General features: G+C 35.5%; 1 protein-coding gene across 2 annotated transcripts; it reads right to left on the reverse strand.

Moving 5' to 3' along the window:
• Positions 1-11,320: 11,320 nt before the first annotated feature.
• Positions 11,321-20,264, reverse strand: LOC129244739 (SLIT-ROBO Rho GTPase-activating protein 1-like). 2 transcript variants are annotated; one of them, XM_054882547.1, is made up of 18 exons: positions 20,199-20,264; positions 19,336-19,431; positions 17,598-17,781; positions 17,015-17,180; positions 16,824-16,913; positions 16,599-16,730; positions 16,407-16,535; positions 15,817-16,320; positions 15,499-15,766; positions 15,225-15,437; positions 15,050-15,155; positions 14,752-14,976; positions 14,621-14,691; positions 14,185-14,285; positions 14,048-14,127; positions 13,736-13,982; positions 12,128-12,505; positions 11,321-11,783 (listed from the first exon to the last, which is right to left on the reverse strand). In XM_054882547.1, exons 2-18 carry the CDS (start codon positions 19,412-19,414, stop codon positions 11,436-11,438), a joined length of 3,321 nt encoding a protein of 1,106 aa, XP_054738522.1. In that variant the 5' UTR covers positions 19,415-19,431; positions 20,199-20,264; the 3' UTR covers positions 11,321-11,435. The 2 variants fall into 2 exon arrangements, with proteins under 2 accessions (XP_054738522.1, XP_054738521.1); XM_054882546.1 differs by lacking the exon at positions 20,199-20,264 and adding an exon at positions 19,789-20,104.
• Between the last annotated feature and the right edge of the window lie 1,571 nt (positions 20,265-21,835).

The raw sequence follows: 21,835 nt of genomic DNA on the forward strand, positions 1-21,835 counted from the left end.
TTTCGAAGCATGAAAATGATAACAAGTGTCATTATAAACACATAATATTTATTGGAGTATTGTGCAGTGCAGCACTGTACGGTGCGGTACGGTGCAGTACACAACGGAACTGGTTCCAAACTTAAAAATGCATTGGAAACGGCCCTTTGGAGTGGAGTACGGTACATTTGTCATTCTCTTCATCAGTTTTGAATACTTCTCTGTAAGAAACTCGATCATCGTCATTCATCTGAAGTCGTCATCAACTAAATTCCATTGTTTAAATCGAGAAGCGAGCGTTTCAGATTGTCTTCCCGATAGAAGTAAATCACGAGAAAGATCCTGAAAATCTGAATTTGATACAATGTGTCGTTCTGAAGACTTAGAACCAGACGGAAAGTACTCTTCATCATCAGGTTTATTGTTATCAGTTTGATCATCATCAGCAATGAGTTGAACTTCCTTCAGTTCATGACCTGCAGTTGAGTCAATCATATCGTCCAAGACTACAGGGTTCTTAACAGTTGCAACATCAGCATACTTTATGTGCTTTCGAGTTTTATTATGATGACCGTTTACGTCCGTTTTACAAAAATAACAATCATCTGGTTTATGATAAGGCTGATGATGCCACATCATCGGAGAATATTGAGAAATTCGACTTTTCTGGCAACGTTTTGATTTATATCTCTAGAATTTCAATGAAACAAACAATAAAACTTTGACGTTTTAATAAGGTTAAATTATAATAACAAACTTCTTTTGTTAATCAATTTACAGTGTGAACTTTGGTACACTTGGGAGCTTTTCCATATTTCCATTGGAAAAAAAAATGTGCTATAATATGTCAGATATTTTCGTATGTTCTAACCAGTTCTGTTGTATGCAGTACAGTGTACTCTTATGTATACATATACACTCCAATAAATATTACGTATCTATAATAACGCATCAAAACACGTCCTTATTCCCATTTAGAGTAAGTTATGCCTACATACCAAATTAGTAAAAATAAAAAAAAAAAATCTTAAAACTCACACAACTCTATTAATTTTAATTCAATTACAGTCAAATATAGCTCATTTGACGCAAATTAAATTTATTATAACAGTAGGGTACTAAAAAAAATCCTCAATATCGGATAATACGTAAAAATTTTGTCAAAGTTGAAAAAATAGAGAAAAAATAAAAAAATTCCAAATACTTCCGTCTACAGTCTCGTCAGTTGTCATTTCAGAAAAATTGTCAACAAACAGTCAAAAAGGCTTGTTTTTGTTCTTTCGAACTGAAAAAAAAAAATCGAAATCGGATGGAAATTGGCGAAGTTAGGAGTGATTGTTCACATCAACCTACTGAAAAACGGTTTTATGGCCATAAAATGAGATTTTGGGGGTGTATTGGAAATTTCTCCTATACCATTTTTCTTAGTTTTACTATACCTACAAGTTGAACTAGGTCTCCATAAAAGTATAATTTCACTGTCGCACAGTGTAATTAATCGCAAAAAGCCATTCCGATTTCCTAAAATGCGCAATTAGAAATAAAATATTTGTAGTCAACCTTGTATTTGCATATGTGGTAGGTGCTTATGACTTATCCGAGTTTTGTGATAAATTCTTATCGTTTCGGGGTTCACATATGTATGCAGATATAACATATGATACTCACCCTCTTCTTGTCTGCTATCATGCTATTAACGTATTTTTCAAACAAACAAGTTTTTTGTTACTTTATACATCCTAAGGAACAAACACCAATGAAATATAGTATATAACAATAAATAGGTAAGTCCCATTAATAGCTTCGAAAAATATATTTTATATATACATACAAACATATACATTATTTTCCAATTTCTTTAAGTGTTCGTCGAGTATATTTCACAAATTTCGAGTGGATTTGTCAAATGTTTCATTAGTGTTAAGAACTCTTCCGTTAAAGTTCACGAACAATCGAAACTAAGGTAGACCAAACTAAAATAATACTTCCAAACCTATATATTCCTGTCCACAATTCGGATCCATCCGACCACAAGTTGGCGTAGTCTTTCACTTTTTCTTTATAATTTTGTAGAATGATAGAGCATTTTACTGAAACGGCTTCTAATTTCCATTAGGTGTGGCATGCCGTAAATCGGTGAAGTAATACACGATTTTGTGGACGCATAATGTAGATCCAATATACCTAATTATAATTATATAAGTAAATTAAAATAGCTTAAGTCTACTTAAACGACCGCAGTAACCGAATGGTTAGTGTGTGACTGCCATTCGGACTTCACAGAGAGAACGTAGGTTCGAATCTCGGCGAAGCACCAAAATTAAAAAATAAACATTTTTCAATATCGGTCGCCCCTCGGCAGGCAATGGCAAACCTCCAAATGTATTTCTGCCATGAAAAGCTCCTCATAAAAATATCTGCCGTTCGGAATCGGCTTGAAACTGTAGGTCCCTCCATTTATGGAACAACATCAAGACGCACACCACAAATAAGAGGAGGAGCTCAGCGAAGCACCTATATAAAAAGGGTATACACGCCTTTATATATATATAATATATATACACTTAAACGAATACTGACAAAATAAAAAATATTAATTAATCCTCATGCGCCGTAAATTTTGTCACAAATGAGTCGTTATTATGTAAATTGTTTGTATTGTATACCCCCTTAGTGATATCTACCGGCTAGAGGGAACGTTAATATTAAAAGCTCGTATATGATTTTCACATTGTAAGATATATGTTATAGTAGTTATAGTAATACATATGAAATGAAAAAATCGTTTAAGGCTCTGTGAAACTGAAGCTCATGTGTGCTAAATTGGTAATATTTAATAAAAAAAAAATAAAGTCGTAAATTTAATACTTCTTCCCTTATGAAAGTGTAAGCCTTTTTCAAGTTTACTGACTTCATTCATTAATGAAGCAATCTAATACAATTATACACATACAAATTTGAAAATTTTACATGTTTACATTTGGCGAGATTCCGTTACTTCTTTAAAGTATGTGACTATAGGTAGCTCAGCAACAAATCCATTACTAGGTTTTGGAATAGGTATCAATGAATTCGTTGAGTTACTTTTAGCAATGGGCAACTTTGCGGAATTTATATTTAATATTCTCATTATTGCAGATTCCGGAGTGCTACTAGCCATTGGTGTAGTTGATTGAACTTGAAATTCTGGCATGCTCTTCGTCGTACTAATTTGCATAAAATTCGATCTTCTGTTATGTCTGCTTACTTTTGATCTCAATGTGTTTGCGCTATGAGTCCTTTGAGGGTCAGGTTTGGTCGTCAACTTAAGTGCCGTTGTTATTGCGGTACTTGTGGTAATGTTACTATTGTTTACTTTACTGTGTGTCCTTTCATATGAAGGAGTCCATCGGTTGCGATTTTTCACTTGAAACTTATTTTTGGATTTTTTGACAACACTGTTAACTCGTAATAATGGTTCCAATTCAGTAGTCCGTGGCGACGGCATTGTTTGAGCGGGTGGAGGAAATGTAGAAGAAACATATTTTCTCTTTTCCTTCGATTTCGATTCAGTAGATCGTATGGGTGTCGATAACGTTGACGATAACGTTTTGGCATTTCTTTCCTTTTTCTTAATTTTTTCTTTAAAAACTATTCTTTTACGGATTTGAATAATTTTACTTCTCCTGTACGTTGGTCGGTTGGTAGTTGTACTGGCAGTACTTGAACTTTTTTCACTTAAATAAATTGATTCTTGTGTAACATTCCATAAAACGGTTGTTGAAACATTGTCAGAGTAAGGTAATTTAGTTAAAGGCGTCGAGATGCTTCCAAAAACTGTAGTTGTTCCAACAGGTAAAGACCTTAAGGTTGTCGACCATGTAGAGGCTTGCAACGGTACTGTGGAAATAAAATTTTTCGTATTATCCTTACTTTGGGGAGGACATTTGTTTTCTGTATTCAATAAAGTGTTTGTGCAAGTATTATGCTGAAACTGGTCGAAGCTCCAATGCGATTGAGTTGTGTTCATATTTGCAAAGGAAAATGAATTGAAATCATCAGTGTTCTTCTGCGTTCCGTCGTCTTTGGAAGAATATATAACTGGATCTTTTTGTGGTTGAGAAAATAAAGTTTTTTGATGCAAATTAATGGGATTTGATGCCATTGTCCACAATTCTGAAGCTATGGTATTAGCTCTTGGTATATTGTAATCCGTAGGGGAATACGTTTCATAATTTCTCGTTGTAAAATTTTTCTTTAAATTAAATTCAGAAATGGTGGGAGTTCTGGGAGTAATAGCATCTCTTATAGTGAAATATATATTAGATGTGTTTACTGAATTCAGAAGGGGGGTGGTGGATAACAAATGTTGAATGTATGCGCTCCTGGTGCTAGGCTCAAATCGGAGCGTAGTAGAAATATATTTGTTATTGTTCAAAACTCCCCTTTCGGCTGGTGTTGGAAGAGCAGGCAATTTATCAATGCAAATGGGCAATATATTAGCGTAGGTATCATCAAATTTGTACGCTCCAACACAATAATTCGGAACTAAAGATTTAGTTGGTGAAATTGGTTTAGTAAAATATAATTCCCGATTATGCAAATCGGGCCTTAGTTTTTCTTTAGACCACATGTAATAATTTGCCTTTGGTGTTGTTTTCAATACGGGACTAAAATTCTTATATGGAAACGCATAATTAGACCATTTAATTTTATTCAGCACATTAGTCGATCCCGGGAGATAGCTCAGCGTGAAGTATCTGAAATGATTCCGGGTGTAAATAGGCAATTCAATCATTGACTCATTAAATAAAGCAATTAAATTAAATTAAAAAATGTGTTACCAACTATATACATCAATCTGTAAAATATACGTACATACAAAATAGTTCCCTACCCAATACTACTATATACATATTCTTCTTAATTGGCGCGATAACCGCTTACGCGATTTTGGCCGAGTTTAACAAAGCGCGCCAGTCGTTTCTTTCTCGTGCTAACCGGCGCCAATTGGACACACCAAGTGAAGCCAAGTCCTTCTCCACCTGATCTTTCCAACGCAGAGGAGGCCTTCCTCTTCCTCTACTACCACCAGCTGGTACCGCATCGAATACTTTCAAAGCCGGAGCGTTTGTATCCATTCGGACGACATGACCCAGCCAACGTAGCCGCTGGATCTTTATTCGCTGCGCTATGTCTATGTCGTCGTAAAGCTCATACAGCTCATCGTTCCATCGTCTGCGATATTCGCCGTTGCCAACGTGCAAAGGTCCAAAAATCTTACGCAGAATCTTTCTCTCGAACACTCCAAGCGTCGTTTCATCGGATGTTGTCATCGTCCAAGCTTCTGCGCTATACGTCAGGACGGGCATGATGAGAGTCTTGTAGAGTGTTAGTTTTGTTCGTCGAGAGAGGACTTTACTGCTCAGTTGCCTACTTAGTCCAAAGTAGCACTTGTTGGCAAGAGAGATTCTACGTTGGATTTCAAGGCTGACATTGTTATCGGTGTTAATGCTGGTTCCTAAATAAACGAAGTCTTTTACAACCTCGAAATTATAACTGTCTATAGTGACGTGGGTGCCGATACGCGAGTGCGCCGACTGTTTGTTTGAAGACAGGAGGTACTTCGTTTTGTCCTCGTTCACCACCAAACCCATTCGCTTTGCCTCTTTATCCAGTTTGGAGAAGGCAGAACTAACAGCGCGGTTGTTAAGGCCGATGATATCGATATCATCGGCATACGCCAACAATTGTACGCTCTTATAAAATATTGTGCCTGAGCGATTAAGTTCTGCGGCTCGTACGATGCTCTCCAACATCAGGTTAAAGAAGTCACACGACAGCGAGTCACCCTGTCTGAAACCTTGTTTGGTATCAAACGGCTCGGAGAGGTCCTTCCCATTTTCTTTGTCCTTCCTTATTCTTTGTTGTATTTATTTATTTGTTGTATTTGTGCCCTGTTCCTTTTTTATGGAAGCTTTTAGAAACTTCGAAATACATCAATTTATGGTTAAGAAAAGGATTAAGTATAAAAAACATCTCAAAAATAATAGAAAACGAATAATTAAATTATCTTTTTGACCTAAAATAATGCCCTAGTTTAATTGAAAATGTTAAGTCTAAAGAACGTACCTTTTATCGTTAAGCTTCATCGGTAAGATTCCTCGATTTTGATATTTTTTTGAAGGCAAGAACTGCACGCGCTGGCGCCTCAACATATAGTTGGGATAGTAAACAGGTAGAAAAGGCAATTGAGATCTTTCAAGATTATGGCGATGGAAAAACACTCCGTTTGGGCTACGGTCTATAAGGCTGTTAAGTAGCTTTGTCGGCTTACTATAGTCATACAACCAACCCTGTAAAAAATTGACATCAAGAAGTTAATATGTCACTGTTGTTGTTGTTGTAGCAGTATCTTCGCCTTGTCAGTGTAGTGTAATCACCGGTCGTCTTCGTCTAGCTCATCTAACGGTAGGCCCAGGAAACTAGCTGTTTCGACGGGTTGGGTCCAGAGAGAGAGAGGTGTTAAGTGAGTGGGTTTGATGGGGCATGTGAAAAGGTGGTTAGTGTCGTGCGGGGTGCCTTCACATGCCGGACATATCTTTAGTATGTCGGGGTCGATTCTGGATAAGTAGGAGTTTAATCTGCTACAGTATCCAGAACGTAATTGTGCCAAGGTTACGCGGGACTCTCAGGGCAGCTGGAGCTTTTCGTCTGCAATAGGTGGTGGTTGGACTCCGATAACGGCATTCGGGGGTCGGGAGCTTAAGAAGGTGGTAAGGGTCTCCCGATGAATGTCGTTTATGGCCTGTCTGTATACTGCCTGATCCTAGAGTGGTCTGTCTGTTTTGTCCTGGATCTCATCCACGTAGTTGAGGAAGTGCCTCCTGATGCGCCTGGGAGGTGGCTCAGGCTCAAGCAGGTGTCTGCATGGGTGAGGCCTACGGTGACACCCTAGCAGAAACTGTTTGCCGAGCATTTTGTTATGCTCCTTTACAGGAAGCATGTGAGCCTCGTCATGCAGGTGTTGAATTGGGGACATCAGGAGGCATCCTGTCGCGGTCCTAATAGCAGAATTTGGCAGGTCTGGAGCTTCGTCCACTGCATATCACTGGTTCCAGGCGAACAGACAGGCGCAGCATAGTTAAGAACCGGTCGGTCTATTGCTTTGAAAGTCGACAGCAACATTTCTTTGTCTTTGCCCCAAGTGTTGCCGGCGAGCGACTTGAGGACCTTGTTGCGATTCTGTACTCTCGTTGCAATAGCGGTTGTGTGCGCTGAGAAGGAGAGCAAGCTGTCAAAGGTGACTCCCAATATTCTGGGGTTATTTACCGTCGGTATTGGGGTATCATCGACGTGTACCTGAAGTGGCAGCTTGACCTCCTTTGTCCAGGTGGTAAAAATGGTCGCCGTGGATTTAGTGGAAGAAAGTTTTAGGTTTCTCGCAGTGAAGAAGCGAGAAAGGCGGGCGAGGTAGTCATTTACTTTGATGCATAGGCCATCAATGTCATTGCCCGATGCCATTATCGTGCAGTCGTCGGCGTATGAGACCAGTGAGACTCCCTCTGGTGGCTGGGGGAGTTTCAAAATGTAGAAATTAAAAAGCAAGGGTTAAAAAACACCACCCTGCGGTACTCCTTGCTTTATTTTTCTCTGTTTTGAAGTTTGGTCTCGAAATATCACCGACGAGTGACGACCACTCAGGTAGTTCGCGGTCCACGTCTTCAGCCCGGGCGGGAGTGTCGACTGTAAAATGTCATCTAGTAGCGTGGCGTGGCTGACTGTATCGAAAGCCTTTTGTAGATCCAACGCTACTAGGACAGTCCTCTCGCAGGGGCGGTTTTGGTTTAGTTTACACAGTTTACCTGGGTGTTTATGACGGTGAGTGCCGTGGTGGTGCTGTGCTTTCTTCGGAAACCATGCTGGTGTGAGGCTGGAGTCAGGTGTTCTGTGAGGAGTGGGAGTAGAAGGGCTTCAAGCGCCTTCACTACTGGGGAAAGGAGAGTTATCGGACGATAAGACTCCCCTTGGTTGGTGGGTTTCCCAAGCTTCAGTAGTGGGACCACTCTCCCTAATTTCCACTTATCAGGAATGATGAGAGTGGCCATAGACAGGTTGAAGACCTTGGTGAAGAATTCTACTCCCAATGGACCCAGCTTTTACAACATCAGCATGTTTAGTCCGTCAGGGCCAATGGCTTTAGATGGTTTCATATGTTTGATGGCCCCCTGAACCTCGTCGTTGGTGAAAGCAAGCGGTGCACTGTTGTATGGCAGTTTGGGTAACGGTCTGGTGGCACAACGTTTGGATCTATCGACCGGAGGATGCAGTATAAATTGCCGGCTAAAGTAGCTCGCGCATCTCTTCGGATCCGACGAAGTACGACCGTTGAAGGCGATATCCACCTTGTCGTTGTGCTTTGTCGGGTTCGACAGGGACCTTACGGTGGAACAGAGTTTGCTCACACCAGAGGTGAAGTTACAGGAATTCAGATGCTCTACCCATTTGGTCCGCTTATGTTGGGTTACAAGTTGCCGGACCTCCGAATTGAGGTCCTTTATTCGAGGATCCCCGGGATCGGCCTGGCGTAGGCGATCACGCTCCTTAGCCAGAACAGCTGCTTTAGCTGGGAAATTGGGACGTAAGTCCCGGATCCGTCCAGCGGGTATGAAGCGAGCCGCGGCGGCTGTGATCGCCTTGCGGAACGCGCGCGTTCGCCTGCACGCACGTCGGTGGGAGTGGGTAGGGTTGCGAATATGTCCTCAGTAAATTCCGCGAATCTGGTCCAATCAGCTTTGTTAAAGTTGATGTATGACCGGTGATCCGCGGAAACAAAGTCGGCAGGTTTCTTGATCGAGATGATAATGGGCAAGTGGTCTGAGCAAGCGATAGCATAGGTCGCCTGCGCTAGCAATTGTTATGCTGCAATTGCCCACTACCCTAGTAAGAGCGTCGTCGTTTACAGTGCTGAACGTCGAATCGTTTATCTGCTCTGCCAATAGCTGTCCCCTACGATCATTTGGCAGGCTTGAATGCCAAAGATCGTGATGCGCGTTAAAGTTACCTACTACCAATCGGTTTTCTCCCTTGATGAGCGCACCAATATCAGGGAGATATCCTGCCGGGCAGCAGGTGACAGGGGGTATGTACATATTATATATTTCGAGCTCGGCATCGCCTGACCGGATAGCTATACCTTGACATTCTAAGGTGCTGTCCCTGCGGTCGATGCCTTCATCGATGAGACGATACTGGCCTAAATGGTGGACTATGAACGCTAGGCCACCTCCGTTGCCTCGCTCGCAGTCCTTTCTATGCACATTGTAGCCGCCCCTGGTAATCAGGGAGGAGCTAGCGTGCAGTTTTGTCTCCTGGAAGCCTCCGTTGCTAGCGCTGCGTTATCTTTTTGTTTATTTAGCAATTCTATTGTTATTTAAGCTTTTAAAAAATAAAAATAAAAAAAATAAATATTACAGTAAAATCGTGTTCCGGTAAATTTTCGAGTCAAAGTTCGACCATTAAACTAATTTAAACTTTACATGTCTAGTAAAGTACAAAAAATTACCAACATGTTTAGTTTAGGAGCAATAGCAGTGTTTTAAAAACGCAGTGTTGATCGGGTAACTGTATATGTATGGGTTTTCCGAAGGCCATTTTCTTCAATGGGCAATACTAATACGAACAGTTTGTATGCTACATTCAGTTCAAAATTTTTATTTTACGCTTAAGCGTTTCGTTCCGTGATAAAAGATCGATTATTGAAACCACATTAAATGATTTAGGTAAAACTCGAACTCGTCAACGAAAGCTTTGCGTGTGCCTAATTTAAAAACTAGTACACCCAAATGTTGTCAATATATCAGCCTTTTCATTGCTAGTATTTTTTTTTATAAATTATCATTAAGAATTAATATGAAAATTTAACGGAAAACTCTTATTTTTCAAAAAATGCCCTATTACACACGCTTTTTTACTTTAATACAAACACAGGAACGGAACAATGTTCACTTATAAACAATCTATATTGATTGCACAATTGACTTACAATTTTTTATGAAACAATACTTTATATTTGATTTAAATACTATTATTATAAAAATGAAAAACGCGCAATTAAAGTGGCAAGGAATATCAGTATATGATGCTGCGGTAAAAAAAGTGTTATGTTCCTATTCATTGAGGGCTATGACCCTCGAATGACATCGGCATGTGGATTCTGATTAATACTTCTTAACATAATAAAAATAATCACTTACGTGATTAACTCCATCATGTTTTCCTGGCGTTTTAAGGCTCCAACTATTCTGCAAAGAGGCTAATATAAAAATATATTAAACATTTTTGATTATAAGGACTATTTATAGTCTGGATGTGTCAATAAGTGAAGAATATTTTGCTAGCTAATAAAAAATAATAATTTAATTTTGAGACACCTTAAAAAAGTACTCAAGTAGTTCAATTTATATGAAGTCTACAGATAAATAAAAAAAATGTTAGGCCCAAAAACTTTAAAACCAGTTTAACTACAATAAGTTTTCAAATCCTTTTATTCACACTTTATAAAGCGAATGTATTTCACAGAAGCCAATATTCTATTCACACATAATAAATAAATTTCTTATATTATTTTAAATTATATACTTGCACCCAGGGCAAATAAAATTATTTTTATATTTATCGATATGCGATTCATCTCAGTATAGAGACCGTTTTGGTTCGAAGAAGTTTTCAGACTGATGGAATATGCTTTCTCCAGCATTGCAATGCTAAAAACTGTATATACGCAGCTAAAATCATTCAGCGTAACCGATTCACTTACCCGTTTTTTTATGTTTGAATTGCGTTTTATGCATGTGTATATGTATATAATGTACTTTAAGAAATTTATTAGAAACAAACAAAAAATACTCTCCATTTAAGTGAAAGTTGGTAACTATTGAAATTTTCTATCAAATCGCTGGCACGAACTGAAGACGTCTTTCTCTAGAAAATCTATAAAAATGTTAATGTAGTGCGCCTACGAACACCTATTGCTAACTTCATATTTAACTAAAATGTATTCGAGATGAAAATAGTAACATTTTTATAATTAATAATTCGCTATGAGCGTTTAGCTGTTTTAATAAGAATCTTCATATTTTTTGTTAATCGAATTATAAAAGTTTCCTGCAATGTTAATTGCTATCATTTTTTTTTATGAATTTTTCGCACAACAGGGTGTATCCAAGGCAACATAGGCACCTTTGGCAAAGCAAAAAAAAAAAAGAAATATTTATTATCCTCCACAATTCTTATTACTAACCAACATACCTCTCATGTTTTTTAAACTAAAAAAAGCATATTTTTATTTTTCCTACAATGACATGATAAATTGATTTCTTTTATTATTAAGAAGAGATAATTGCTTCATATCAATGTATTACATAGAAATTAAAAAAATATAATGGGGTACTTGAGGAATACATTAACAGCAATATTTACTCTATATTGTCACTTTTATTTGTTTCTACCGTACTTTCATTCACAGTTGTTTCATTTTTCTTTAAATCGTTTTGTTTGTGCGCCATTTGGTATTGTTTTAATTCTCGTTCTAAAATATATCCCCCTGTTGACGTCGAAGAAACATTAACGTTAGCGTACAAATTGTTGCCTTCTACAATAAAAAGATCTCTTTGAGATGGTAGATCTTCTTTAACTGATCCAGGTGAAGAAACACTAGCTGTTTTGGAATCTTCATTACAATTATTTTTCTTCGTAAATGTCGGATGTTCGGCCTTTTTAAAGGATGCCATATTTCCTTTCATGTGTGCTGTCTCATCGGTATCCTAAAAAGTAAAAAATAGATCACTCTACGAATATACATTAATGTGAAAAATAATTTTGAAGCTAAACTTAGTTGAACAATTAGCAAATAAAATTACCAAAGATATTATATATCGTTTGTTGAAAGAACGCAATAACTCAAAAATTCGAGAAAAAACTGCTTCAAAGTTCTCAATTTACTATCAAATCTCGATACTGGCATCAATTTTTTACACAGCATAAAAGAGTTGGGATCATTTCGGAATATTTATTTAAAACTTTCTTCCAACAAAAAAGCGATATGTAAAATATACTAAATTCAATTACATATTCTATGAATATATAAACTTATCCTTAAAATAATTACCTCAAGATCTACAACTTGGGAAACATACTCAAAAATTGTTTTATTTTTTGAGATTGGTAAATCCATAACTAGATCAGGGGCAATATGTTTCTTTTCATATGGCAAATTGTAAAATGCTTCCTTGGATGTACCCCGAGATCTTACTTCCCACAAGAATTTATTTTTTTGAAATTCACTTAAGTTTTTCAGCTCCTCCTCAGTAGTATCTTCAGCCTTACTCACATGTTCCAACTCCAACTCTGCCGAAGATTGAGAATTGTTCCCACTATCATTTACAGAGTGCATTTTACAAGTAACTGAGTTATCATTTATTTCCGCGTCCCTGAGCATTGTTTCGCTGCTGTTGATATGCATTTTGGATTCCTGTGCCGGTATATTCTAAAAACATTAGAAGGGCAATTCATTCAATATATAAGTATATATGAACAAAAGAAAACGTATAGTTTAGTCGGCATTGGCCGACTTATACTTTACCCAGATTTTTAATGTGCCAGTGCCGTAAAACAAGACTAAATACCTTTCATGAAATTGAAAAGTAAGCGTTTTCAACTTAAACGGCTTGTTTAGAAGCTGTTATAAATGAGGTCTCCTAAGATATTTACAAATTATTTTCGCTCAAAAAATTCAAAGTTATTATATGTATAGATGAATATACACAATATAATAAAATCTCTGAAGATTGAAGGTTTTAGAGATATTTTTGTTGTTTATTAACCCACACATTTCTTGACATTTATTAAGAAATGCATTTCAGTATTAGAAAACATCATTAAAATAAAAAATGGGTGCAAGAAACAACAAATTCATCTTAATCAAAATTTCATAAAAACTTTTAAAATTTCAGTCAACAGCAAGACGATATATTATATATACCTATATTTTTTTTTCTTTGCAATTGGATGAGATAAGAAATGCTAAATTATTTCAATAAATGTTCATCTTCAAATAGATATTATGTTACTAAAAATACATCACTAAGTATCTGGACACGTCTAAAACAATTCAGTTCATGATAATGCATTTGATTATGCCTACAGGCTGCTTCACTTCGTTCCCCTCAGGTGTTGCATATTTCTCAGGTACTTGATATATAAATAATATACAATACCATTCATTTCCATGAAAGGTATATAATTGTTTATATTTTTGAAATACTGCTTTTGCAAAAAATAAATTATAATTGCAACTATTGATATTTTGAAACTAGCTAGAAAAAGAAAAAAAAACTATTACAAAACCTTTAATTACCCAATACATGCAGTTTTCTAACTGATACAGGCATTACTGACGAACTATACTAGTTACAGTTTTAGCAAACGTATGGGTGGAAAATATGACTTCTTTTATAATACAATACATATAATACATGTCTTTAAGGCAGGGAAATTCAGCTGCGGTAAAACTTTTTCAATTAAACACTAATGTTGTATAAAAATTGGCCTTATATTTTCTAGTATTTTACCCTTATATTTTCTAGTATTTTACGTAATAAGCATTAGATAGCGACAGCACTTCTGTTTTCAATTGAAACCATTAAATCGACTAAAGTACAATTTTATAAATAAAACAAATTAAATTATACAAATTTTACACCGTCGTTTCAAGTACCTCTAAATTGTCACAATTGTGTGCAATCTGTAGCTCCGCATTATTTTCGTAGGCATTTAGAGAATTGTCTTCGTAAAATTCGTTGTTGGTTCTTAAACTATTTGGAATTGGCTCAATATCAGACTGAATGAATATATGACAATCCTCCTTAGCGGTATCTATTCGACTTTCGACAGCCGATTCGTTTTCGGTATTAATATTCCTAGACGTGTATTGCTCTGTACAGGCTTTGTCTCTATCTTCTCCTCTATATACGAACAAATTTTAAATATGTTAAATTTGGTCACAATACCCTAAGTTTTAAACGCATACTTAATTCTGAGTGATATATATTTGTCAGGTATCAAACCTTCCCTTCCATTTAACGCTCCGTGCCACCAGTCATTAGATACCTGTAAAATGTTTGTTCATTTGTTTATTTTTTTAAACCACGTAAGTAAACAACTCACCTGTTTTCTTAGGATCACAGTATCTCCTTTCCGAATTGACAGTTCACGATTAGACCTTGCTTTAAAATCGAACTGAACCGTAGCTTCCAAGGTTTCCGATTCTAAAGGAAAATGCGCGCGTTAGTAACAATATATGAACGTATAGGCGAGGGTTTTGATTAATGGGCTATCGAAATTTTCTTTAAATTATTTTAACATCTTTTAAGATGCTTAGCCTAAGTCAGTTTAGGTTGTAGGGAGTGGTTTTGAAATCAAGTAAATCATATAGAGCTGCCACTAATTTTATAGATAAACTAAAATTTAATTTACGAGTACGAACAGTAAATACTTCCAGTGTAATTCAAAGCACAAAATATTTATATTACTCAATTTAAACCGTTTAAAAATTATTAACTGCTACAAAAAATCCACGGATCACATTACTTTGTTATCTTACCATCTTCGGAAGGGCAAATTTCTGAGTCCAGGTCTTCAGTCACATTATCAACTGGAGATTCACCAACAAAACTAAATATTTAAACAATTTACTAAGCCATTATGAAAATAGGGTATAAATATAAATCTTACATATCCATGAAGGGTTCGTGGGATATATATTTTTCATATTCCAAGCCTACCAAATCTGGTGGAAAAATATCATCGTGATACAGTATCATACATTTAATAAGTTCGTTTATCTGATTTTGGTACTGCACTTGATCCTTATCCTCTGGCGCAGGCATGAGTGTTGGCCCAAAACAGATAGCTAAATTAAATGCGTCCATCATATTTTCATCTGCGTATTCCGACAAGCTATAAAAAAAAAGAAAAAAAAAGAATAGAACATTATATACAACTTATAATTTCGATCTTTTGAACAACTTACTGATTTAGAAAAGCGAAAAGATAACGAATAACAACTAAAACTGCGGGAGAAAGGTTGCTTAGAAAATTTCTTATAGCTGTTATGATATCCTCTTTTGTGTGTATTCCTAAAAATTATACAAATTTAATAGTTTACGAAATACTATAATACAAAGAAACTTAACAACAACAAATACCTGCTATGGCCACAAAATGTTCGAAATATACTATGGGAAACAGTGGTTCTCTCAATTCTCGCAGGTATAACTTTAAAACTCCAGCAACTGAATTAATATCTGATGCATCATTTGTATCGGCAAGTGGATCTTCTCCTCTTTCGAATGCTTCACGAAAATTTGAAATTTCGACCTGTGAACCTGAAACTCTAAATATTCCCTGATGATGCAACCCTATAAAGTATATTTCAAGAATTTGGGAATTTAGTCGGCCAAGTATTTATTAATTTGTTACCATATAGATTAATAACACGAATGCAGCTTCGCATTACTAGTGGTACTTCTTCGCCGGTGAATTCCAAATATTCTTCCAAGGAACCTCCAAATAATTTAGGTTGGCCAGAAATATTAACGCGCCCAATACGTTTGCGCACGGATACGATTCCTTTAGCATGAGAAGGTAAATTACATGAATTATCCTTGATTAAAACGTTTCGTAAAAATTCTGCCTTTGCACTTAAACGAGCTATTCGCGATGTTCCTGTGATGTACTCGCGAATTTTCTGAAAATAATATTGCTTAACCAGTTCTTGATTTAATTGTTAAAACTTACCGTTATATAATAATCCTCAATGTCCTGCTTTTCGGCTTTTAGTTTAGGCGTTATATTGCAATTAGGTGGCTTAAGTAAATATTGTTTGCCTTCCGTGAAGATGTCGCTGGTGTCATTGTCCTTGCTATTATAATGCTCTAAGAGTTTTGTCTCTGCTGTCTCAAGTGACTTCCAAACTTCGTCACATTCTATGCGAAGATCCCGCAACCTTTGACCTAGAGTTTCTAATCGTTGTTCCATATCCAAATGTAATTCTTTTTTTATTTCCATTTCAATGCTATCAGACTGATCTTGTTGGCATTGTAGTTCCAAACGCTTAGGAATCATAAACGCAGCATGATGGTGTTCTAAAAACTTTTGCTTATCTGCACGACAATCTATAGAATGTATTAAATGGGAGAGATTATCGGCTTGCTGAAGAATTGCCCTTGATCGTTCCTGATCTGCTGAAACATGCATTAGAATCGCCTTCGAAATCATTGATCCAAATCCGAGATCCATACACTAGCGGATTAAAAAATAATACTGCATTCAAATATCCATTCTAACAAAACATTCCATAAGCATTATCGCTGAATGGTGTAACTTACATCTATTAAATCACACAAATCCTCTACAAAATATTTATGTATAGTAGTATTTGAGGCTTCGAGACATAATTGGTACTCAGTTTTTGCTTTTAGGGCTTTCAGTCTTGCATCCTTATATTTTGTATCTCTCTGTATTGAGTAATTAGCAATATTTTATTCTATTACTTAAATTTTAATGGTTAATATATTTACCTTAATAATTTCTTTTTCAGTAAGTTTATATTTTTTGTTACGTTCCAGCTTTTCTTTTGCAATTGTTTGTTCTAGCTTTTTCCGTTGTGCTTCTGCTGTAACCAATTTTATTTTTGCTGATTTACACTCACTCTGCAATAAAAAAAAGTAATATGTTCCGATATTGTACTTTATTCCAAGTGTTTGTTCATTTCTATGAATTAAATAAATGTTTTATGTTCTGACCTCGTATCTTTGATACGTTTTCATTGTCATGTGGAGTTCCTGTAGGAGACGTTGTATATCTTCGTGGATTTCATATCCTATCAACTTGCACTACAAATTAAGGTGTAAAAGTAAAAGTTCATATTAAATGCATATCGACGTACTCATATGTACGTATTGTAGACTTATTTGTGCTTTATCATTCAGTTTACCTTTTTATATATCCGCTGAACGTCTTCAATGGTCGTCTGTAAGCTAGCAACAATACTTATGGAATACAAATCCGCTAATATGGCATGATCTTTTGACAGTGATTGGGTTTCTTTTACTAAATGTTGCCAGCATGCAAAGGTTGAAAATATTGGCCAGTGATCTCTCCTAAAATTGGAAAGCAGTAAAATATTCAGGATGTGTGGATTTTTTTTAAATTCCACGTTTATGTCAAAAATGATAGGTACGAGAATCATATAACATATTGCAATACGTTCTGATACGTTGATGTAATTGCATTTTATGTAATCCAGGTGGCTAAAAAATTAGTAATACTTGTAAAATGTTTATCTTTTAGATTTTGATCAATTGCGTTATTCATAATATGACGTCATAAAATAAACGTTTCTGTTTACAAGAAATATGAGAACGCATTGAGATACAATAAAAAAATGCCAGTTTTTTACATGTTTAATGTATTTTGTCAAATAGCCAGAAATAAGTTTTTTTTTTTTTTTTTTTTTTTTATTTAAGTTGGCATTTTTTTATATATTTTTCTTCCACATTTAAACAATATAAAATTACTTTTGCTTCTGTTCCTTGTGCTTTAAAAGTAATCCTCGAGCAAACTTTTCCAGACTTTTACTGTAGTCAAGCTCTAACTCGCCACGACGCCGGAAGAAATCCTGTATTTCTTGAATTAATCCAACTTGAGACTCAACTCTGATATCAAGGCATCGAAGCTGTTCATTAAGCTGTTGACGAATATCTTAAAAGAATGAACTTTACTTAGTTGTACTAATTCAATTGCATTTGCTAAACATTATTGCTAAAGAGAATTTGTGCAACAAATAAACAAATTACTTTGAACATAATTTTAAAGATGTTTTTCTTTCATATTGATAATACTAAAAGAAACAAACAAACAATTTCAAAATATCACCATTTTTGGCCTTTACATGAAAAAATCATTATTTTTATTTATTTATAATAATATTTATTATTTATTTATAATAATATCTATTTTTTCTCTTAAGAAATTTATTTAGTCAGAACATATGTAAATGAAAAAATTAATTTGAGTGAGTTATAGAAAAGAAACTAGAAAGTTCGACCCGAATTGGGGGACATCAGAATTCGTTTTATAGGTATGGTTCCTTCGGCAAAGTTTCTTATTTTGATCCCTAGAATATGATTTTCACAGAGCAATGGGCGATTTTTTTGCCTCCCCACAAATCGACCCGGAATAATATATATATATATATATATATATCAATTAAATAAGATGAAACCACCTCAAATAGTTTTCTGATTCATGATTATTTATTTATCTAACATACGACGACTAGGTAGCCGAGTGTCTTGGATGATATGGATCTCTATTATGTTTCTTTAATGAGATGATAGATTTCTTCATATTATTGCATTAAAACTACATTTTAAGGTAGATTATTAGTACAATTCCTGTTCGAAACCTAGTTAGATCGATGCCACTGTCTGGGCAGTGGACAGGATTGGACAAGATAACAATGCGAATATCGTTAAAAAGTTTTTTTTTAATATTTTCTGGTAGCCTGAACTGAAATAAGCTTCCGCAAAAACAAATTTCCTATAAGGCAGAAATTGTCACTGCAGCTAATAAAAAATTGCTTATTTTTTTAATTTTACATATAAGTGTCGGAATGGATGTGATATTCTTTTTTGAAGCGCGTCTGAAGTCCCTCTACACGAAATGAAATTATGGACAAAAATATTGCGGTCAGTGTAGCTGGAGTTAGACTGATGAGGACTATACATATATTTGAAGCGTGGCCGAATACCTAAAAATACTGGGAACAGCGTAGCTGGATACCAGTCCAAGATGAGAATTTTTTTTTTTTGAAGAGCGACCGAATGCCGTCATTTTATATAACGCTGCTGGAATAATTTTTAAGAAAATTTTCTAATGCACCATTAATTGCTCGTCGCAATAGTCGGACATCGTAACGTATACGTTCCGCAGCGCCATTGAGCTCTAGATAAATTTCATATGCTTCATGTTTTTTTTAATTTAGTGCCTTCATTTATTGAAAACAAGCTAAAACGTAAGTAAATATTGGGAAACAATTTCCAGGAAGCCCCGAAGGACTTAAGGAATCTAGGAAATGGCAGCTCTTACCTAATCTAAAAATCGGGTTGGAAGATGCCACACCCCTTACCCTCTGCCCACCACTCCTTTGACTATCGGCAATATGGGAAATTTCCCCAATGATAATTTTTAATTGGTAGCTTTATAATTAAATCATTTAAAATGTACAGATTCTTATGTAGACATATAACTTACTGCTGAACATAACGATTTTTCTTGTGGACCCCACTCGTTTCATTGGGCTTTTTATATCCTGATCCTTTTCGCCCATCATTGTATGGTCAACAAGAACTAAAAAATATATAAAAATTAATTAAATATAGATAACACACAAAAGTATAAAAATGGTCTAACGACAGCCGGTTCTCAGCTGTCATAACGAACCGCATTTATATAGGTTGAAGAACCGGCGCTCATTTTCCAAACAATGTATGAAGGATTTTATGCCTTTATACAAAAAACGACCAAAGCATAAAACCCTTACAGAAATAAAAAAATTGTTCACAGAATACTAAGGAAAATTTCTTTAATCTGTGCTGTTTATATATTGCAATATAAATAAAAGAAATTATGGCTTTTCAATACACCTACATTTATTTTTATTGCAAGGACTTTGTTTAGTAAAGGAAGATCTTTTCTATAACTTGCCCGTATACGATCATACATGTTCACTCCACGAGTATCTGTCAACTTTTGTTGGAAATTTAAAGTTGGAAACCCTATGTAGGACATACACACAAAATCATGTCACTCCTTTATTTTATATTTTTTAGTCTTAAATCAAACTATTATGATGTTCCGTAGAGAACAGCGCAATATTCAATAAACTGCAAAATACAAGTGACATGTTAACTATTAAAACAAAGGCAGTATACATAATGTAAACAATTTCAAACCGGTCCAACCCAAAACAAAGTTCAACGATTTGTAACGTTGTACTAAATGGAAGTGGATATCTTTATTATAATTTGTAGATTGTTTTTTTTTTAGTTGTATTTAAAGTGGTATTTTGAATTAAATATTGTAAATCACCCACAAAATCTTTCTAGTAGACTTACGAATCTTAGGAATATGTATACACTACTAAATGTTTTTATGGTAGCGTCGGATATGTCGAAGATCTGGTACATGGTGGAACAGAAACGTGTTTGGTATAGAGAACAATACAGGAAGAAGCGAATATTTTAAATTCAATGTACTTCTTAGGCATCTTCTAGATCGTTCATCCATATTTTACTATAGAGGCTTAACTCAACTGAATACGCCAAAAATACTTCGTGACTGTTTTCATATGTCTCATTCATTTTATATTATCAGCAATCACATTGTTATCGTAACAGCATTCCTAATAATATGTTCACGTTACGCCGTAAACAAGTTTATGGGCTGTTTTGGTGTTTAGCTTGGACACTACTCATTAACTTGGAGTTTACAATACAAATAATGTTCCTTAACTTGCCTTAAATACCACTTTTATTTGTTGTTTATGCAACTCTTTTTTTCTAAAATTTGCGGCACTGTTGGAAAATTCTGGCCTTACTAAAAAATTTGACCGGACAAATGGCTGTTTTGACAGTTCACTCTCTTATGACTCTCATATGATTCAAACAAATACATCAAGCGTGTTCCTTGGGTTATCGAGTTCAGTATTTTAATCAAATCCTACAGTAACGAACCGGATAATTTTTATGAGAGATGGCTGCACTGATATAAAACTTCTGTTTTGGCAATACGCAGAATAAGAATCACAAACAATTTATCACATTATTCCACAACAATTTTCATACAAAATACATCGAGATAATTAAAACAAAATTCAGACGATTATTTTATTTAAAGGAAACTACGGACTTGGACTCAATCGTTAAGTTATTACATTTAGACGTATTCTACACAACATTTGCTGTCTGGATATGTAAATAATACACACTTTCCAGAAAACGATATTTCAGCTGAAAATCAAGTTCTAAATATTCAAATTGGTGGCTGCCGTAGCCGAATAATAGTAAACCTCCGAGTATATTTCTGCCGTGAAAAAGGTCCTCTTTTGTTAACCCTCCGATGTTCGGTGCCTTATGATGCGGTAAGTGCATCATAAGGGTCTGCCCAGACCCATACAAATAATGTAAGAAATACGGTTTTAAAAATAATTTTATTTATTTATTTGAACGGATTAGTATTAATTACGAAGAGCAATTGGGTTTACAACTATATAGTTGCATGGAATGTTCATTAAGACATATGGGACGATTACATTTGCTGCAGTTATAACGAGTTTTACGTCGCTTTTTCGAAGAAGAAGCAGCACAATGGTAGCACGATGACCGTGTTGAAGCAACTTGAGCATATGGTTGTTGCTGTACTGCATCTGATGTCGATGGACAAGATTCCGGTACCTAAAAGTAGCGAAATAATTTATTTTAAATTAGTAAATATGAATACATGCATACACATATCTTTATACGCGGAGATATATGTAGTTGTGTATATAATTCATACTCACCTTGATATTGAAAAGATTCATTGCTTGTCTTATATGAGCAAACCTCCATACTAATGGGTTAGGCGCCCGTTTCGTCTTTTGTGGGATAACTAGCTGCCGTGCCAATTCAATGATAAATGAGCGCCTCTTATCACTCTGCTTTGCCGGATTCAGCTCGTCATAGATGATGGCCACTGCCAATGGTTTGTCGAG

Source organism: Anastrepha obliqua, chromosome 4, assembly GCF_027943255.1.
Source record: "Anastrepha obliqua isolate idAnaObli1 chromosome 4, idAnaObli1_1.0, whole genome shotgun sequence".
NCBI classification, from domain to species: Eukaryota; Metazoa; Arthropoda; class Insecta; order Diptera; family Tephritidae; genus Anastrepha; species Anastrepha obliqua.

Coding starts and splice junctions, on each gene's coding strand:
- LOC129244739 (XM_054882547.1), bottom strand. CDS start 19,414: ATGATGGGCGAAAAGGATCAGGATATAAAAAGCCCAATGAAACGAGTG. Junction 16,914..17,014: donor TTCAGCGGATATATAAAAAG/GTAAACTGAATG, acceptor CTTAATTTGTAG/TGCAAGTTGATAGGATATGA. Junction 14,286..14,620: donor AATTTGCCCTTCCGAAGATG/GTAAGATAACAA, acceptor ATTTTCCTTTAG/AATCGGAAACCTTGGAAGCT.